Source organism: Paroedura picta, chromosome 6, assembly GCF_049243985.1.
Source record: "Paroedura picta isolate Pp20150507F chromosome 6, Ppicta_v3.0, whole genome shotgun sequence".
Taxonomy (NCBI): domain Eukaryota; kingdom Metazoa; phylum Chordata; class Lepidosauria; order Squamata; family Gekkonidae; genus Paroedura; species Paroedura picta.
In genome coordinates, this window is record NC_135374.1 from 25,623,569 (window position 1) to 25,644,424 (window position 20,856).

General features: G+C 38.7%; 1 protein-coding gene and 1 long non-coding RNA gene across 6 annotated transcripts in view; one reads left to right on the forward strand and one right to left on the reverse strand.

Moving 5' to 3' along the window:
• Positions 1-20,550, forward strand: part of BRCA2 (BRCA2 DNA repair associated) — a 33,520-nt gene extending 12,970 nt beyond the window's left edge. For all 5 annotated transcript variants that reach the window (XM_077341834.1, XM_077341833.1, XM_077341832.1 and 2 more), the window contains 17 exons: positions 353-4,684; positions 5,984-6,079; positions 6,542-6,611; positions 8,205-8,641; positions 10,046-10,239; positions 10,482-10,669; positions 11,442-11,612; positions 11,942-12,296; positions 12,932-13,087; positions 13,190-13,334; positions 13,963-14,081; positions 14,867-15,068; positions 15,459-15,625; positions 15,717-15,855; positions 17,700-17,959; positions 19,505-19,651; positions 19,813-20,550. In XM_077341834.1, coding sequence (XP_077197949.1) covers positions 353-4,684; positions 5,984-6,079; positions 6,542-6,611; positions 8,205-8,641; positions 10,046-10,239; positions 10,482-10,669; positions 11,442-11,612; positions 11,942-12,296; positions 12,932-13,087; positions 13,190-13,334; positions 13,963-14,081; positions 14,867-15,068; positions 15,459-15,625; positions 15,717-15,855; positions 17,700-17,959; positions 19,505-19,651; positions 19,813-20,250 — 7,616 coding nt within the window. In that variant the 3' untranslated portion in view covers positions 20,251-20,550. The remainder of the gene's footprint in view (positions 1-352; positions 4,685-5,983; positions 6,080-6,541; positions 6,612-8,204; positions 8,642-10,045; positions 10,240-10,481; positions 10,670-11,441; positions 11,613-11,941; positions 12,297-12,931; positions 13,088-13,189; positions 13,335-13,962; positions 14,082-14,866; positions 15,069-15,458; positions 15,626-15,716; positions 15,856-17,699; positions 17,960-19,504; positions 19,652-19,812) is intronic.
• LOC143839610 (uncharacterized) lies at positions 4,679-8,197 on the reverse strand. The gene is made up of 3 exons (XR_013231784.1): positions 7,569-8,197; positions 7,350-7,410; positions 4,679-4,972 (listed from the first exon to the last, which is right to left on the reverse strand). It is a non-coding gene; the product is annotated as an uncharacterized LOC143839610 (long non-coding RNA).
• Positions 20,551-20,856: the final 306 nt, after the last annotated feature.

A 20,856-nucleotide genomic window follows, 5' to 3' on the forward strand; every position in this document is an offset into this window, starting at 1 on the left:
TATTCTGTCAGTTTTATGGATGAGGCCAGTGTGGAGAGAGATCGGCTGCCCCCCCCCCCCAAAGAAGCAGACGTGACCACACTGGGAATATCAGTGGTGGTGGCCAGCGGAGACACTCTCTCGCCACCCCTGCTACTTGTTACGTCTGGTGGGGATGGTTTTGTTTATACTGTCATGTTGTATCATCAGAATTTTTTGCATGAATGTTTTAATTGGGGTTTATTGGAAATTTTATTGCATTTGTGGTTTTATCGTGTAACCAGCCACAAGCCAGCTTGCCGGGAGTGGCGGCTAACAAATTTAATTAATAATAATAACAACAACATTGTTTATGTTTGATAATTCCTTACAGGGCAAACTGAAGAACCTTCAAGTTGTAATGAGTATGCTGAAGAGACACAGAAAGTAGAATTTGAGAAAAAAAGGACTTGGACTAACTCAACCCCATTCAATAAAAAAACAACCAGAAGAACAGATCAATTATCAATTCTGTTAGACACAGACTGGAAAAATGAAACACATTTACCTTCTCACCTTATAGCTGCTAATCAAGGAAGAGAGTCAAGTGAAAACAGTGTCCACACAAGTAGTTGCAAAGATACTTCAGGAAAAGAAAATAGTGAAAAATGTGCCCACATCACAAGCTGCAATTCATCACGAGAAGAAAGTTTGCAGGAGTCTGAGTTGGCAAGGCAGACGTTGAAAAGGGGTAACAGGCAAGCACCTTTGGGATTAGTTGTACAGCATTCTTTGAATTGTAGCACTCAGATGGCTGAACTTGGGCATCTCTCCAAGGAAACATCAGAGCCTAATCTAGATGAGCCTTCCAACCTTGTTGGATTGGAGAAAAGTTTAGATCCGAGACAGCCTCTGCCAGATAATGATGAGCCAATGCAGTTAGGACATGCAAGTCATAAGGAGAAAAGTTTAGATCTGAGACAACCTCTGGGAAATAATTACAAGCAGATACAGTTGGAACATGCAAGTCATAACAAAAACCAAGGTTATGTGGGCTTCAAAACATCATCCAATAAACAGATAGCTCTCTCTGAAGACAATATCAGAAAAGGCAAATTGGTATTTAAAGACATAGAAAAAGAATCTCTTAAGGACTTTCCCTCTGAACAAATGCTGTATATTCCAAATAAAACTGTACAAGAAAATGCTAAAATTTCTTCAGTTAGGATGAATAAATCAAACAAAAGCATATCCAACCTCTCACATGTTTCTGATTCACAAATGAGTCTCATCAAATTAAGTGGTACAAAAAGAATGTTTTCTGAGTTTTTCCTAAATCCATCTTTTCAGAATGTGCTTAAACATCAGCAACCTGAGAGAAAACAAATTTTAACAGCAAGTGAAGAAGCAGAAGTTGCTGAGCTTTCTAATATACTGGAAGAAACGGGTAGTCAATTTGAATTTACACAGCTTAGAAAGCAAAGGGGCATGCTGCAGAATAGTGCTTGCAAAGAATCTGGAAGCACAGATAAACATGAAATAACTAAACTGGATCTAAATTCTGAAGCATGGAAAGATGATTTTAAAGAAAGCTGCAGATCAAAGCCTCAGAGAAACAGTGATCTATCTCCCCATAAGTATAGCAACACCCCTGAAGAATCTGCAGTACAGAAACATACCAATGAAGAGGCTACATTTAATTTGTCAAGCAGAAAACAATACAGGGAATGCTCTGTTCCAAATGCATTATCTCTGCATTGTAGCTTGTCTGATTTGGTGGAATGTAGGTCAGCTAGGAGAAAAGAAAGTCCTGTTTCTAGTGAGATCTTTAATAAACCTGCAGACTTAGTCAGGGATCTAGATGGAGTGGGTGAAATGCATAGCCTTCATAGAACAAAGTTAAAAAATAATTGTTCAAACAGATGTGATCCTTGCTGGAATGATCCTAAATATATTAAAGAAGCAGGCATTGACTGGCATCAGATGATCAACGCAGCAAGTGCTGAATATATGATGAAAAATAATGTCAGAGACACTGTTAACTTTATCAAAGAAAATATGGAAAAGAAGTCAAGTGGAACAGGCTACAATCAAGACAATATTATTAATGTTTCTACTACAACAGAGGTTAATCTAAAAATTGTTCAACAATATTCTATTCGTGTGACAGGAAATGACCTGTCAACCATTGAAAACAATCACAGCATATTAGTCTCACGTCACTTTATAAACCGTGAAGAGACTCAGTGTAATGATCTGCAAGAATCTCTGTCTGACCTCACATGTTTGGTTGAAGTTGCTAAAACTGAACAGAATTCCATTTTGAATAATATAGATGAAAAAGAAAACTTAAATTCTAATCAACAAGAGAAGAAAATAGAAGGTGGTTATTTAGTACACACCACAGCTGATCAGAACATTCTTGTCCCCCAGATAAGAAAGGATAAAGTGCTTCATGTGTTGGCTAGCTGCAGTGTAGGAGAACAGCTAGATGATGCATCATCAACTTCCTGTGAGAAGACTGACATTGGCAACAAAAAGGGAGCCATCACTCCAGTCAAAAAGAGTATTGGCTTAAATCAAAATGGAAACTTAAAGCACAAGAGCACAATGGGATTCTGCACAGCCAGTGGTAAGCAAATTGCAGTCAGTGACAAATCTTTAGCAAAAGCAAGGTGTATTCTTTCAGACGACACTACTTTCTCAGAAAAGGATGGCCTTATTAGTAATTTTGTCAGCCCTGGCATTCAACACTCGATAAAAGAAAAAGAGAATGAGGATATTACCCAAATACAAAACGAAAGTGAAGACAGATTTGAAGAGTATAATGAAGTTCTAAATATCAAAAATGCTTATGATAATTCTCTAGATCTGCTGCATGGTGACATTACAATTAAACCGTCTGAGAATCCTGAAACAGTTAAAAAACACACTCTGGAGATTAATACATCTGAACAAAGAAAAAAATGTGACATAACAGAAGGCTTGGTAACAGAGAACAATCCAGCATGTACACCAAACACAACTGATGCTTTGAAAAATGCATTTGTGTCTTTTGATGACCAATATTTACATGTTGAAGAAGAATCTGGTATTTATGCAAGACAAGAGATTCAGAAGCTATCATCTAGAAATCCAAGTAATGTATTCATTCATAACAACAAGCATTGGGATTTAATTTCTTCAAAAACTAGTTCCCCTGTTTTAAAGAGTGAGTGTTCTGCTTTATGCCATTCATTGGATAACAATGACACAAATTCCAATACAGAGACTTTGATTTCTATGTCCCAAACAACATCACCAGAAATTTTTAATGCAGAAAAATGTATCACCTTGAAAGACATACCCCAAAATGTTGATTTTACATCCCAGAAATGCAACTTAAACTTATTAGAAACTAACAACTTACTGAAAGATTCATTTAGTGAAATATCTTCTTCAGCCTCCAACCTTTTAACATCTAGGCCAGTTGCATTCAGTACAGCAAATGGAAAAGCTGTCAGAATTTCTGAGGAAGCATTAAAAAAGGTCAGACAGTTACTTCAAACCGACTGTTATGAATCCACAAAACAGAATACAGAATTTCACTCTGAAACTAGTAAACATGGTATTTTAGAAAGCTGCTCTGGTGCCTTAGGGACTTCAGAGAAAATTGCTGCAGAAAATTCAGTTGTATCCCGATTTTCTGAAATGGGGAAATATAGCTGGGAAGATAAACAAAGATTACAGTATACGGGGCCCATATCCTCGGATGTGGGGCCTCAGTCAGATTGTCAAACATGTTTTCAAACGATTGATAGCCTTTCTGATCCCCGGGCCTCCAACAAACAGAATAACGTCAAATCAGACTCTACTAGAAAAACTGGTAACTGTGAGTTTTTCAGCACAGCAAGTGGTAAACCTGTACAGTTAACTGAAGAGTCGTTAAAGAAAGCAAGACTGCTTTTTTCTGATATTGAAGAATATAATTCATCAGCTCACCCGAGTCACTGTTATGCTGAAGTATTTTCTGCTGGAAATAAAATGGCCCCTGGAAAATGTAAACAGTTAATGTCCTCAGAAGAGAGACTTCCAAACACTGACGTAAATTCACGATTATTTTGTGGCTTTAGTACAGCAAGTGGGAAACAAGTGCATGTCTCTGAGAAAGTTCTCCAGAAAGTTACAGGTTTCTTCAAGGAAATTGATGATGCTAGCAGCAAGGATTACTTTGATGGACAGAATTTCCAGCAGGATCATATTTCACATGTTGAATCTCCTTGTCTAAAAGTCAAAGCTGATGATGAAGTAATTTCAAAATCTAAACTGCAAGAGAACTGTAGTGCACTTTATTTAACCACAAGCAGCCCTAAAGATAATCCTAAAATAACTTTATCTGAGTCTCATACTGAGAAGTACAAGCAGCCAGTGCATTTGGAAAAACCTTTTCCATATATAAAGCAAACAGGACCTCTGGAAAGACTCCAGCTTTGCTCAAATAGAATGAAAACAACGAAACACAATACTGTTTCTGAAGGAAATTTGGATTCTTATTATCCTCTGTACTCCCAAACACCAGAAAATGACTTTGCAACAGAAGCTTCTGAAAGTGCCAAAGCATTCATGGAAGATGATGATCTCACTGATTCAGAAGTACAGAAAAATAAAAGAGTTCCTGGGAAAACTAATCTTTTGCTATTAAATGCAAGAACTGGGAAAAGGCGCATAGAAGAAGAAAACAGAGTTGGTAAGTGGTTGTAATTTTTCTTGTGCTCAGCTCCTTTGTTTACTTGACAGCAGAGCCTCTGATTTTGGTTTAGTTTACTACAAAGTAGGGAAGACTTAATGTTCTCAGAACCTCATATGCCAATGAGAATGCAAGTCTGAGATTTGGACTGGTAGTTAGCAGGACATCTTGCAGCAGGAGATCAGTGAAAGAAAGAGTTGCTTACCTCTTCCTTCATCTAGTTATTATTTTTTGAATATCATCCCCGCCCCTCATCTTCATCTGTGCCCACTATTGGTACAGAGACAGCTGTGGGGAGAAACAACCAGAGAAGGGGGTCAAGATGTGAACCCCCTCGGGGCGGGGGGGGAAGGAATGTTAAAAGCAATCCAGTATTTTACACTACTAAAAAACCCTTCCCTAAGGCCAAGATCCTAATACATGGCCTTACTATTATTGAGGTGATGGTACCACTGTACTCTGCTCTAGTTCGGCCTCAGTTGGAGTACTGTGTTCAGTTTTGGGCACCAGAGTTGAAGAGGGATATAGACAACCCGGAGTGTGTCCAGAGGAGGGCAACAAAGATGGTGAGGGGTTTGGAGACCAAGACATATGAAGAAAGGTTGGGGGAGCTTGGTCTGTTTAGCCTGGAGAGGAGACGACTGAGAGGGGATCTGATAGCCATCTTTCAGGTATTTAAAAGGCTGTGATATATAGAGGATGGAGCAGAGTTCTCACTTGCTCCAGAGGAACAGACCAGAACCAATGGGATGAAATTCAAAAGAAATTCCGTCTAAACATCTGGAAGAAGCTCTTGACAGAGTGGTTTCTCAGTGGAACAGGCTTCCTCGGGAGGTGGTGGGTTCTCCATCTTTGGAAATTTTTTTAACAGGTTGGATAGACATCTGATGGAGAGGTTGATTCTGTGAAGGTTCAAGGGGGTGGCAGGTTACAGTGGATGAGCGATAGGGATATGAGTGTCCTGCATAGTGCACGGGGTTGTACTAGATGACCCAGGAGGTCCCTTCCAACTCTATGATTCTATGATAAAAATCTGTTAATGAACTGTTTATTGAAGGATGTTTTGGAAATGACTCAATAGCTTTACAAAGCTCTTCTGAACTAACAGACACCATTAACATAGTCAAAGGCCATTCAGAAAGTTTGTGTTTATTAAATTCCAGGGTTCAGTTTGTGAAACAAATATGTCGCTTCATGTCTCTTGAAGAAATGTTATGAAGAACCATTGTTGACGTATATTCGGAAAATAAGGAATAAAATCACATGCAACTATCTTGCATTCATGTTTTTGTTTTCCAGGAGAACCTCCTATTAAAAGAAAATTGTTACCCGAGTTTGATAGATCTGAAGGGCCCAACAAATCATTTTTGAAAGCTTCAAAAACTACTCCAGAAGGTAATTATATTTTTCTTAATGGTTAAATCAGTGAGTATAAAGTATGGTGTTTGTTCTTCCTCCTTCATTTTTATTACCCAAAATGTTAAAATATTTTCAGACACACTAAAACTCCTGGTCCTGTCTCAGAATCCTACTTTGCAAATTACATTCTCATGAGATTTCATTCCTTATTTTATGTGTTTGCACATACTGCTGTACTTGTGCTTACTGTGGCTTGTTACAGTCAGGCAACATGAACATGAAAAATTGTCATTGTGTTTCATAGATTAAAGCAGCAAAGTAACTACTTAAAAACATTTTCATTTGAAAAGGAGATTCATAGACCAGTATACATATGTAGAATGGGACATTTCCTGAAACTGCACTTTCTGTGCAGTATTTAAAGGTACCATGTCTTCCATTCCTCTGACTCTCAGGTTTACTTTGGGGAAGTAAAATAACTGATTTTTCCCCCTTTAGATGTGATGAATGACAGAAAGAAGTTCCAGTACAGTATTGATTTAAAGCCTGTAATCAGTGTCCCTTTCAGGTAAGAAGAATAGGTGATCACTTCAGTCTAGAAAATCCTTTATATATTTTTGTGCATGCACGCATATTCCCAGTTTTCCTTTCCCATCACCAGTTCCTTGTATTTTACCTGCAAAAGTTCTGAAACTCACCTGAGTCTCAAAATCAGTCCAATAGCACATAGGGCTTTGTGGGTGTGGAGACCAAGTTTCTTGGTCTCCACACTCTAGTTTCTTGCACACTCAGAGCTCTTTGTATAGTGCTCTAGATCAGTGGTCCCCAACCTTTTTATCACCGGGGACCGGTCAACGCTTGACAATTTTACTGACGACTGGGGGAAGGGGTAGTCTTTTGCCGAGGGACATCGCTGCCACTGCCGCCTGAGCCCCTGCTCCACTTGCTTTCCTGCCGGCACCCCTGACTTCCTGCCGCCCGCTGGGGGGAGCTGCCAGCAGCAGCTGCGCAGTGCCACTCTGAGCAGGAGCCCCAGCCATGGTGGCCGCTGGAGAGCACCAAAGGTGAGCTGGTGGCAGGGCAGCCCCCGAGGCAGCAGCTGGGTAGGAAGATGAGGAGGAGCAACGGCCCGGTACCAACTGATCCACGGACCGGTCTCCGGACCGGGGGTTAGGGACCACTGCTCTAGATAATGGGACACCCTTCCCAAGTAGCTCTCCACCCCTCCACCAGGGCCACTATGATCACTTTTGTTATCCTTCCCTTGTCTCCTTCCTCTTTCCTGTAAAAGAAAACATTCCTGTACCTTTGCAACAGCGCAGCATCCTTTCCCATCCACCTGTTTTTCTTCCCTTTGCATGCTTACTCTGAAAGGAAAACAAGCATGTTATTGACTGTTTACCCTCTACTAAAGCTGCTATGTGTCTCTTCCAAGGAAGACATAGTTTTAGCTATGTTTTTCCTCTGCAAGGCAAGTTACAATATGGGTGGTTTGCTTTGGAAGGATCAGGAAAGGGTTCTTTACCTGTGCTTTGAAACAATGTGACTTTTGTTAACAGAGTGGCAGGCTGCACCCACCCAACCACTGCTTTGTGACTGGTAGGTCCCAAGGCTCCTGGGGAAAAAAATGAAATAGACCTCAGAAACATGATGTCTGCTCTCCCTGCTCTCTAAATCATGAACTTAAAAGTAGTTTTATGTCTTCCTGTCATGATTTTAGCTATTTAGCTTGTCAGCTTCATTCTTAGCATGAGGCTAGATAAAATTGCAAAGGACTTCTTAGATTAATTTATAGTTAATTGCTACTTGTTTTATAGATCTGCAATGAATTTAGTGTCCTCGGTACATATGTTTGAAAATATCATTAGGTAACTGTTACAGCGTTTGTTTGGAAAGTATGAAGCTTATGAATGTAATAACAAAGCAGCTAGGACAATGCAGAGATAGGTAGTGGCAAACCACTCCTGAACATCGCTTGCCTTTAAAACCCTACCGGGTCTCCATATGTCAGCAGAGACTTGATGGCAAACAACAAAAAAAGTACAGTGGAACAGACGTTCAGTAATGTGTAATACGTAGCTTGTCAGTTTAATGACCAGTAACATTAAAAGACCCATTTAATTCATTTATGCAAATATCACATTATTTTGTATGTGTTCAGTTCTTCCAAAGAACGGCAAGAAGTTTTGCATCCAAATCTTACCAACCCAGACCAAGATCTGAAAGGACCCAAAAGGAAATCTAATGGCTCTCAGCAAGATATATCAACACCATCTTTGAGCAGACCATCAGCTTCTTGGACCCCTTTTAGTAAGAGCTTAGCTAAGGAAAGCAAGAAGACAGAAAATCATTGTATTGGTCAGAAACCTGTCAAAGTCTTTGTACCACCTTTCAAAACAAAGTCAACAGTTTCTGAGGATGAAATACCTCATAGCAAAAAGTATGACTTACCAGACAACAAAGATATTAATAGAAAGGAAAAGACAAGTCCCACAAAGATTCAGAAAAGCACCATTGAACCAGAAAACATTTCCTTTGAAGACAGTAATGCCACACAAATATCTCTAGGGTATTCAGAATTTACAGGTGCCAATTCAGGTATGTTGGATGTATATGTGCATTGTGTGTGTAGCTGTAAAATTTGTTAAATTACGGTTGACATTTATTGACCAGTGGCTTAGCAAACATCTTTGTAATTGTCTCTTGCATTACTACATATGTATATTTGTGAAGACCAAATTTCAGAGCTTGAAACAAGGCTTCCTTACCTTTGTTCTGGTACCTTCAGTACCCAGATTAACTCCATATTCCTTCTAATGAATTCAAAGACATACAAAACAGAAAGGAAAAATCTAGCCATGGTTCCCCAATGATATGCTTAGTTTTAGCCCTAAGTAATGAAGATAATTGATTTTTAGTGCCTGGGTTACTTGGAAGTTCATTTATGAATAGAAGATAGTAGGTTAGCTCTACATTCTAGATTTTTTGAGCAAACAGACAAATGGAAGAAAAGACCATGGGAGCAGTTTGTGCTAAGTTGGACTTATTATACCCCCTTTTACTTTCGTTTGCACAAGATTTTGTGAAATCAGTTACTAAGTATAATAATGTATAGGTGTTGTATAAGGTCTTGAACAAGTGGAACCACAATATATTTATGCTTCTAATTATGCATAATTGGATACAAGCTGCTGTGAGTTTGCACATAAGTGATTGTAGTTGATGGAGTGTTTATAAATGCTATTGCTGTGGATTACTTGCCCATTACTTTCTCAGCCTGCTATATGATGCTATCACATTTTATTTTACATTTTAAAATCATTTTGATGAGCTGTGGGTTAAGGTAAAAGCTTTAAAAAAATCCTAATGCTTTCACATTCTTCCATCTTCCCACCTAATAGATGCTGATAAAATGCATAAATTTAACCTTTACTTATTTTCATATGTTACAGTTCTAATCCAGTTGTTCCTGGTGATATATAGGAGAAATAGCAGTGAAAATGCTTAGTTCAGAATTTAAGCTTATCCTTATCTTGTACAAAACAAACCATATGTCTTAAGTGCTTTAGATGCCTAAATTATATGCATGTGTCATGGATACAAGGGTAGCATCACAGGCTGCAAGTAAAAATACCTCTTCATGTACCTTCAGCCTATCCAGTTATTATTTATTTTAAAGGTAGAGGTCACTAAAGCTATATTTATAAACCTTTGTGTGAACCAGAAATGTTCTCATAATTATGTTCTCATATTATGTTTTCATAATATCACATTGTATGTTGGTATAGAGAGTGTCTGAGAATTGAGCCATTCCAGTCCCCAACTCCAACTAATTATCAGTCAGCTTCATGTATTTATTTCCTAAATGACTACCAAGATTTTACATTTGGTAAACCATTAAAGTTCCTAATAATATAGTTCTTGCATGTCTGTGGGTACCTGGGATTTTCATTTTAAATTAGTGCACACCTATTTGGATTTGATCAATATTTTTCTTGACAGATTTAACCAAAATTGTAAAAGATCTTCAGCAAGCCAGAAATCTACAAGAAATGAGAATTATAAAGAAAAAAAGGCAAAGAATTTCTCCACAACTAGGCCACCTGTATCTTGTGAAAACGTCTCCTGGAGCATGTAGAATCCCTTTAAAAGATGCAGTGGGCAAGAAATTGCCAGGTTCTTATTTCAGTAAACAGGTAGATATTTGTTTAACCTGATATATATGTTTGGTTAAACATTTAAACAATTAAACGGATTCGTATTTATTTATTTGAAATATTTATATCCCACCTTTCCTTATAGCAAAACAGTTGCTTACAAATCATTTAATTTAAAAGATAAAATGGAACAGGCGTTGACTCCAGTTATTTATATTGATACATACATACTGATTATCATGTTCAACACACTAAAACAATATTACTTGAATCCCTTACAGTTATATATGTTTGGTGTTTCCAAGCAGTGCATAAAAATTAATAGCTCAAATGCAGAAGATTTTCAGTTTCTCATCCAGGATTTTTTCAGTAAAGAGTATTTTTTAGAAAAAGATGGAATACAACTGGCTGATGGAGGCTATCTTGTTCCCACTGATGACGGAAAGGCAGGGAAAGATGAATTCTACAGGTACCCTGTTGAAACCTTGTCTGATACAGTATGTGCCATGTTTTTGTGTTCAGTGTTTGCTGTTATAAATCTATCAGGTTTTTGTATGGATATAAAGAACTTTTTAATTATGAGATACAAAGACAAGTCAATGAGATTTTTATTCTGGGATACTTTCTGGAAAGCAGTAGGTATATTTTTACTCTGTGTTATATGGTGGCCAAGAGCGCCTTCTTTCGTCTACATTTGATTTGCCAGTGGTCTCTTTGCCTTGAGTCAGCCAGTGCTTCTGTAATCTCTTGACTGGATTACTAAGCCCTGAGGTGTTGGACGAAGTGGGTAGGACATGGGAAGATTTCAGAGGGGACCCTTATTATTCTCTTGTCCCTGGAGTCTGTTGGTAATTATGTTTTATGGTTTTAATGTTATTATGGGGGTTTTTACTTTTAATTGTTACATGCCATAGGACGTTTTTCGAGAGCGGTGGGTAAAAGAATCCAATAAATAAATAAATAAATAAATAATATTTAAAGCCATACAATTTTAGAGGGTTTTTTCCCCCTTCAGGACAATTTAACTGGATACAATTTTAAAAGCATATCTATTGCACATTAAAAGGCATTTTGAAAACACTAATGACTATTAGAGAACTGATTCCATTGACTGATGCTTTGTAAACTAGGCTTTTTATGTTTCTAACTGAGCCAGCATTTAATATATCATAGCCACACAGATTGTTTAATGTTAAAGAGTTTTGTTCTATAAAAGCTTCATATTCTCATAATTGTAACAGGGCTTTATGTGACACACCTGGAGTTGATCCAAAACTCATTTCAAAAGCCTGGGTCTATAACCATTACCGGTGGATCGTATGGAAATTGGCATCTATGGAAGTTGCGTTTCCACAAGAATTTGCCAATAAATGCTTGACTCCAGAAAGAGTGTTATTGCAGCTAAAATACAGGTATAAAACTGATCTGAAATTTGAATTCCTTTATCATTGGCTGCGGTGCAAGCATGTATTGTTACAGTGCTCTCCTAAGAAGCATTACACCTTTCTAACCCACTTACTTGAATAGATTTAAAAGAGTGTAACTCTGCTAAATGCTGTTAATCTGGTAATTTTAATTTGGGAGATTATCTTTTTAATCTGTGTGCATCCCTACTTTTGGAGAAGAATATAATTTTGCATGTGAAATTGGCTGCTATTATTCTGAAAAGAAGTCTCATAATCTTGTTTGTGTTTTCATATAAATTAAATTTGAAGCTGTTGTATATTTTTCATTTTGATAGGTATAATGTGGAAGTTGACAAAAGCCGTCGATCAGCCATCAAAAGAATAACAGAGAGGGATGATGTTGCTGGTAAAACACTCATATTGTGCATTTCTAAAATTATACCATTAAGTTCAGACGTGTCACACATCTATGACAAAAGCACTGCAGTGGAAAACAAACAAGAAGTGGCTGAGGTTGAAGTTACAGATGGCTGGTATGGGATCATGGCTGTCATGGATTCTGCTTTGCGGTCACTGTTGCATAGAGAAAGGCTGTGTGTGGGTCAGAAGATCATTGTACATGGAGCAGAACTTGTAGGTTCACAGGACGCTTGCACTCCCTTGGAAGCGCCAGGATCTCTAATGTTAAAGGTAAAATTATAAAACAGTCAGTCTGTTTCAAGCTAGTATTTTGTCTGTGTTCATTTAGGAATAGATGATGATTTATGGTAAATACCATCCTCTGTTCTATTCCCTATCCTACCCTTTATGTACTTATATTTCAATAATAGACCTATGGGGAGATCTGTCTTTTTTGCTCATTGCTGCGTGTTTCTTCCATGGGCAGAGCTGACCTAGTGAACAAGAGAGTAATTTCACCCTAACTGTAGCCAACTGACCTACATGATTATTGCCCGGTACAGATTGTACAACAATTGGGTTGGAAGGGGCCACTAGAAGAAGGGGCCTGTGGGAAAAATCTATGAACCTGGCATGTGCCAGGATCATGGATCGAGCCCCATATACTATATTTCTGGATTGAACCCCATACACTATATTTTATGTTATTAATGACTACTTTATCAACAGTCCTTTGATAAGTTTCCTCAGAACATGAAAACTGTTGTAAACCAGCCCTTCAAGCCCTGAATCATTTATTTCAGTTCAAATACTAACTTTTGATCCAGGAATTTGTGGACCATGCTTCCAACTAATATGTATAAGGCTCTAAATTAACTTCTCCACAGCAACTGTATTTGCAGGTGCTTACTAATGTTGTTGTTTAGATTTCAGCTAACAGTACTCGACGTGCACGATGGTATGCCAAATTAGGATATCATTGGGACCCCCGGCCTTTCTGCGTACCTTTATCATCCCTCCTTAGTGATGGTGGGACTACTGGTTGTGTTGATGTCATTATTCAAAGAGTTTATCCCACACAGGTGAGTACAATACAATAATGTCCTGTCATTTCCAGTTAATTTCCATCTAGAGTAAACTAAAATAAAGCAGCTGATTTAATTTTTAATGACCATTTATTGCAGTGGATGGAAAAGTTATCAACAGGCCACTATGTGTTTCGTAATGAACGAGCTGAAGAAAGAGAAGCTGCAAAGCATAAAGAAAACCAGCAGAAGACCATGCAAGCATTGCTTGCAAAAATACAAGCTAAATTTGAAATGAAAGAGGGTAAAATATCAATATTCTCTCTTCTACTGTTGATTTTTAGAATCCTGAATTGTACAATTTTTGTGCAATTTTATTCCTGTACCCTTAATACACCATATTCTAAAATGGTGATACTTAATGTGCTACTAATTTTGCATATGGTTAAGTATGCAGACACCTGGATGTGAGAGAATGATTTCTCACTTTTTACTACCAGGGTGTCTTCTGCCTTTAATGCTTCTACAGGTGAGATTTATCCTGGACAGTAGGCTCATAATGCTCCTGACTTGATCCAGCCTTGATCAGTGTATGAGCTGAAGGCTGACATGTGGAAGGCTGAAATTTTCAGTTGGTGCAGAATGTGCAATCTGCCTCTTCATAGATGCATCACAAAAAGTACACAATTACTGGTGTTTAAGCAGAAGGCAAGAAAGGGAATGAGCACCAAAGAGGTTAATGATACCCAATGGGAGAGCTGCTACTGGTGGGGTAGAGAGGATTTAAAATCGTGTCCATATATTCGGGAGAGAAGTGCCCTTGATGTTGCCTGATGAGAAGAACTGACCTGATTTTATTTGAATGGAATATTTCAAGTTCTTATCATTGTTCCCTAATCTGGGATAGTAATTACTATATTTCAACAAATCAGATGAAAGCAAAAGATCACTGAGATCTCGCATGCTAACCAGACAACAGATTCGCTCCCTACAAGATGGTGCAGAGCTTTATGAGGCAATTCTTAATGCTCCTGATCCAGCTTACATGGAGGTAAGATTGCATTTCAAGTATTAGAACAATTTCTGTTTTTCAGTGAATCACTGAGATTTTAAATCATTAAATGTCTTCTGGAGATGATGCCTTTATAGGTCTAAGCTAATTATATGCATCAAGTCATAGGGTTGGGGGATATCTATAAAGGACATCCTGGTTATATATTGGTTTTCTGTCCTCTGTAGTTTTTGATATAAGTGTCAGAAGGAATGTATGAACTCAGAATATGAGGTCTGAGGATTGAAGTTATCCAAAACCTTAAATAGGCTTAAGACACCGTATTGGATTTTACAAACAAATCGGTAACAGACAAGCTTTCCTCCAGTATAAGGAGGTTCCTGCTCCATGTTCTAGTGCTATCATTCCCAGATCTTTAAGATCCAATCTGTAGGAGGTGATATTGCTCTTGGCCAACTTCATTGGAGGTTCATAGAATTTATCAGGCAAAGGAAGATAAGAATCGTCAAAGAAAGGAAGTCGGGGACTGTGAGGCTTTGTAGAGTTTGAGGCTGAGGAATGAGAATAATGTTTTGGACATTATACCTGAATCAAAAATAGGAGCTTTATTTTTGTGTGTGTTGATTGCTCATAGCAGTCCCGTGGTTGTTGCAGAAGCTCTATGTTTTCATAAGTATGACTCTATGTAACATTATTTACATTTCAGAACAAATGGTTTAAAAAGATAACAACCTTGGTTTAAGAAAAAACAAGAACTGTGCTATTTCCTCCATTTATAGATAGAGGGATAATAAGTTAATCCAATGTTATGTTTCTGATTGCAGGGCTATTTCAGTGAGGAGCAATTAAAAGCCTTGAACAGTCACAGGCAGATGGTAAATGATAAAAAGCAAGCACAGATAGAAGCAGAATTCAGAAAAGCAATGGAATCTGCTGAGCAGGAGGAGCATAGTTGCTGCAGAAGGGATGTAACTGCAGTAATGAAGCTACGTATTGCGGATTATGGAAAAGAAAAAACAGGCAAAGGTTAGTAAAGATTGGAGACTGAGTTAGTGAGCTTGGTGTCATGGTTAAGAGTGGAACCAGGGTTGATTCCAACTGGGTGATCTTGAGCCCGTCACAGTTGTCTCAGAGCTCTCTCAACCTCACCTACCTCACAAGGTGTCTGTTGTGGGGAGAGAAAAGGGTAGGGCGATAGTAAGCTGCTTTGAGGTTCCTCTGGGTAGTGAAAAGAGGGTGCAACCCCCCCCCCAGCTCTTCTTGAATGTCCTCCATAGACTTGACAGTCTAATGCTAGGATTGTTTAATCAAAACTTTTGCTTAATTTGAATCACTCTGAATTTGTACTTGGAATACTTTCTGAGGAGTAGAACCATCCTGTTGTTGAGGAATTAGTAGTTTTAATTTTATTTTTAGAGGTTCTGTTGAACATCTGGCGTCCATCATCACATGTTCATGCCCTCCTAAAGGAAGGCTGTCGATACAGAATCTTCCAGCTAGTCGCATCCCAAGCCAAAGGCAAGTTGGAGACAGCTAACCTACAGCTAACGGCTATGAAGAAAACTCAGTATCTGCAGCTGCCGGTAAATTCCTTGATCCTACTTTTTGATTTTTTTTTTTGCATTAACCTAAAGATTTGAGTATCTGCAATAAATGCTCATTCTACATCTTTAGGTCTCTCAGGAAGTTCTAGAGCATGTTTACAAACCAAGAGAGTGTCTGAGTTTCAACAAGATATCGGAGCCCTCTTTCCAGACATCCTGCTCTGAGGTGGATTTGGTGGGATATGTAGTTTCTCTCAGGAAAGGAACAGGTATTTTGTAGTTGTTACCTCTTTTAAAATACCATGTTTACATTCTTTATTGGGATGGCTAATATCATCTAATGGGGACGAGAGGCTAGAAGCTCTCTTTCCTGGTGCTTGGAGTCAACCTTTTTATTCTTGTTAAAACAGACTTCATGTTGGTTCAGGAGATTTATGAATGATACTGTGCAAAATAACTTAGTAATAATTAGATGGTGATTTAAATAGTTATTGAAGACAGTTATATAAGTAACCTTGATTTAAATGTACCTTAAAGTTAGGCCTTTGGTAATGAAAGCACACAGGCCACCCTTTTGACTTCATCTCCTAAGAACAAGTAACAGGATATTTGGTAGATAAAAATAGAGCCATGCTGCGTTGTTTAATGTTTTAGTAAATGTGTGTGTGCGTGTGTATTTCATTGCCCTTTACACTTTACTGGAAATTCTGGAAGTCTCTCAAAATTGTTTCTGTAACACCTGAATATTCAGAAATCTTGACCAACCACAATCCTTAAATTTTGACACATGCTACCTACAAACATCAGAAGTACTCAGTTTTCTTGCCATTTGAAAATGTATGCAGAGCTGGTGGCAACACAGTACTGGATAGTTATTCTGTGTCTGTCCCACATTTCCTTTACGGTAATGCATATTGCCTTTATTCTAGCCTGGTTTCTCCAGCAAGTCCATGCCACCAACGGTATACTAGAAATCTTACTTTCCAAGCAAGCAGTGTTTCTACTAACAGGCAACATAGCCGCTCGGTATTGGCATGAATCCAACCATCCCAGCAGATAGAGGAAGGCTTCGATGTATAGAATTATAGAATCATAGAGTTGGAAGGGGCCATACAGGCCATCTAGTCCAACCCCCTGCTCAACGCAGGATTAGCCCTAAGCATCCTAAAGCATCCAAGAAAAGTGTGTATCCAACCTTTGCTTGAAGACTGCCAGTGAGGGGGAGCTCACCACCTCCTTAGGCAGCCTATTCCACTGCTGAACTACTCTGACTGTGAAAAACTTTTTCCTGATATCTAGCCTATATCGTTGTAGGGCTAGATTCCACCCTGTTATTTAGTTACATTAGCATGAAGTTGCATTTTGATGCGTTACACAACACTGTTCCCTCTTCTCTGCTGTATCTCACTCCATTTCTGAGGGTTCCATTATTCAGGGGCAGTTTTTTTGTGAGTTGGAGGAAAGCAAAGGGCAGAATCACACTTCAAATGGATCTCTACTAACAGATCTTAGAATTCAATCTATATTCGTTGGTTTTATGAATCACAGTACAAATATTAAAAGGCTCTGTGCGCTACCCTGAACAGCCCATAGTAGTCTGATCTTGTCACATCTTGGAAGTCAAGCAGGGTGGCCTTGGTCAGTATTTGGATGGGAGGTCACAAAGGAATAACAGGATCGCTCTGTGGAGTCAGGCAGTGGCAAACCACCTCTGAATCTTCTCTGCCTTGAAAACGGTATGGAGTTGCTCTACAGTGGCTCAGACTTGACAAAAAAAGAAAGATCTCTATTTGAAAACGCATGCAGGGCCTGCAAAACGGAGCTCTTCCGGCAGGCTTTTGGTTGAGGCTGGTGCCTCCATAGTAGATAGGACCCTCCCCCCCTTCCCTCTTAGGGTTATGATTACGGTGATTCTTATTCCCTCCTTGGGTTAAATAAATAAGATGTACAGAATTAATGTAATTAAATTAATTTGTTTTGGAAAACAGCACAACAGATATAGCCTGAAACAGCCTTATTGTGGTTTTTATTTTAAATTGACAAAATGGCTAAAGTGGAAACGTTGGAATATAAAAAGAAAATTAATAAATGAAGGGTTTTTTTTCCATTTCAGCTCTAGGTTCTTCTGTGTTGTATTTGTCAGATGAAAATCATGATCTGATGGCAATCCAGATCTGTAGAGATTTTAAGCAGCTTGCTGTTGAAGACATTATCGTTCCTTCTAAGTTGATTTCTGCAAGCAATCTTAAGTGGCAGCCTAAATTTAGATCAGACATTCCAACTTTATTTGCTGGAGATCTTACTGCATTCTCATCAAATCCAAAGGAAAGACATCTTCAAGGGAAATTTAATAAATTGAAAAATACTGTAGAGGTGAGCATCATTAATTTCTAGTGAAATTGTTAGGGGTATTGAGATCAATCATCTGGAATTCTCAGGACATGCCTAAAGCAGTATTTTTAAAATTACTAATTTATACAGACATAATCTCAGATCCTGAAAACAAGCTAAAACAAGGTGGTTCATGAAGCACTTGAACAAAAAATGATCTGTCATGGCATTAGGAATAAAACCCTGTATATGATGGCTGTTTGACATGACCAGGCATACTTTCCACCCCTCCTTCTCTTACATGCAGAGCATAACTCCCTGAACTGGGAGTGGTTTATAATCCTAGTTTGTGAGGGGGAAGCAAAAGTTCAGTTTACCCAAGTTGAGTAATACGAGGCATTGAGGCAATATGGCAACTTGGACTCAAGTCTTTACAAACCAGGAAGCTCTCAGACATGTTCTTCAAGGGAACGTGTTGGCATAGCAGATGTCAGGTTTGTGCCTAGCATTATGACACGAAGATGTTACTCCAGCAAAACTTTGCTCCTTGCTAAATTTAGTCCATTAGCCTGAATTTCCCTGACTAGCCTAATCTCATCAGTCCTCAGAAGCTAAGGAGGACCAGCCATGTTTAGTACTTGGGAAACTGGCATTGCAAGGCAGAGGAAGCCAAGGGCAAAACCCCCTCTCTCTTGCCTTGAAAACCCCATGTTCCTGGGCCACTATCAGTCAGTTGTGACTTGATGGTACACAATAGTATTGATAGCCATTTTTACTGTTATTTTTCTTAAACGTAGCCCTCAGTAGCCTCTGAGCTGGTGTTTACAATTGGGTGAGCATAGTTAGGTCATTTACAACCTGCTGGATTTTGCATTCTTCAATAAAATTCCCATTCAACTGGTGCAGAGGATTTTGAGCTTTGGTCATCAGGTCAAAATTTACCTTTTCTCTCAGGCATTCTGCTGTTTGTTGTCTTTGTTTTACTTTCCCCCCTTTGTTATGTAACTCCTATTAGGGTTGGGCGCTTTGGCACCCAATGCGGCCAGTCGCTCCCAACGCAGCCAGCGCCATGGGGGTGGGGGAGGCGTGGGCTTCGGAGCACCAGCGGGTGCGCACACAGGTGCCTGCATGTGTACGCCCGCTGGCGCGCTGGTGCCTCCCCTCCCCCCCTGGCTGCGTCGGGAGTGACCAGCAGCTTTGGGTGCCAAACCACCCAACCCTAACTCCTATTAATGGTGTCACCCTTAATGAGATATATTTTCAGCTACCTATTTTTATTACTTTATTCAGTTTTATTTTATCAAATTTATACTCACTCAACAAGAAGGGCTTGTGGTGGCCTACAACAAAGTAAAATACAATTCAATATAAAAGCAGTAAGGAAAATATATAACACAAATTGTCACTGTTTAATCATATATTTGATACTGTTAGATGGTAGATTGACTCTATTTGTTCAGTGTTTTATTGTTCAGTCAGCTTTCTCAGTTGATTGTGTCTTTATTGTGAACTTCCCCAAAATGAGCCTACATGCTTTAAATTAATACAAAGTTTATTTTTTAATGGAAACTCTTTTTTGTCCTGTAGAAAAACAGTTGTTTTGGCAACGATGCACAACAGAAGCTTACAAATATGCTTCAAGTAGCTGACCCAGAAGCATTTAATTTGCCCAAAGGATGTGGGTTGAATCCTTTTCCTTCTCCCTGGAACTCTAGTGCAAGAAATATACATTCAGTAAGTTTATTAAATGTCTTAACATGATAAATGGTTCCAGGGTAGCTACAACAAAAGCCTTTAAATACGCATACTCTTGAGAGCATCATATTTCTCTGTTAAATTTCAGTAGAAACAACTGAGGGAATTGAAACCTAAAGCCTTTTTTCACTGTCAATTAGATTGCAACTCCTACCAGTGAACTAAGACATCAGGGCCCAATGACAGTAGGAAAGCAGAATTCAACACCATCAGTTCCACTAGACTCAGGAAAAATGATCCAAGAACTACAGGAAACTTCTAAGAACCTTAAAAAAAGGAAAGCAATGGACCTGCTGAGTCAAGTACCTTCCCCTCCTCCAGTGAAGCCGATCAGCACATTTGTTTCTCCTTCTCTGAAAAAAGCATTCCAGCCACCTCGCAGTTGTGATACCCAGCATGCAAGATCATTAGAACGGACAGTGTGTAAACCTGTTAAAAAAGCTTCCTTGAAAAGGTTAAATGAGACTTCCTTTCCTCTTGAAAACAATTTTGTTGCTGATGAAGAACTTGCCATGATAAATACACAAGCCCTTCTAAATAACTTTCCAAAAGAGAGAAAAGTTGACTTCACAGATTAAATTACTTATGCAGTACTTAGTGATTCACCACATAGCTGTTTACCAAGATAACCTCTTCCCAGTCAACTGGTAGAAAAAAATACATTGCAAGAGAATAATGATGGAACTGAGACTCCTGGAAGGGGTGCAAACGAAACGAAGAGAGCTCATTGTCTGTGCAGCAAAGACAACGAAGATGGAAATAGAAGCCTGTACCTTTATTGTATATTTTAATATTTAAAGAACACTTTGAATATTGGTGCCAGTGCTTGCCTGTTGTACATCATTCAATTCCACTAAAAATAAAGATTAGTAAAATGATTTGGCTTTGCAAAATGGAATATTGAGAAAGCCCAACAAGACTGGTGGGGAATTTTACAAATTCCTGAAATGCAGTGGTGATATATGTTTCACTAAGTACCAGCAAGGGGACTTCTCAGTTCCTCTTCTCCAGTACTTACTTTTTCTTTTCTTTGAAAACTCCCATGGCTTTTCCTGTTTTCCACCAACCAGCCAACCTTCCTGTCTTCAGTTTTCTCACCTTTACTTCCTGGCAGCCTCTGTCCAGACAATTGTGACTTGCACAGTGCTAGCCACCAGCCTAGGCTCAGTTGCAATAGCTCTTCA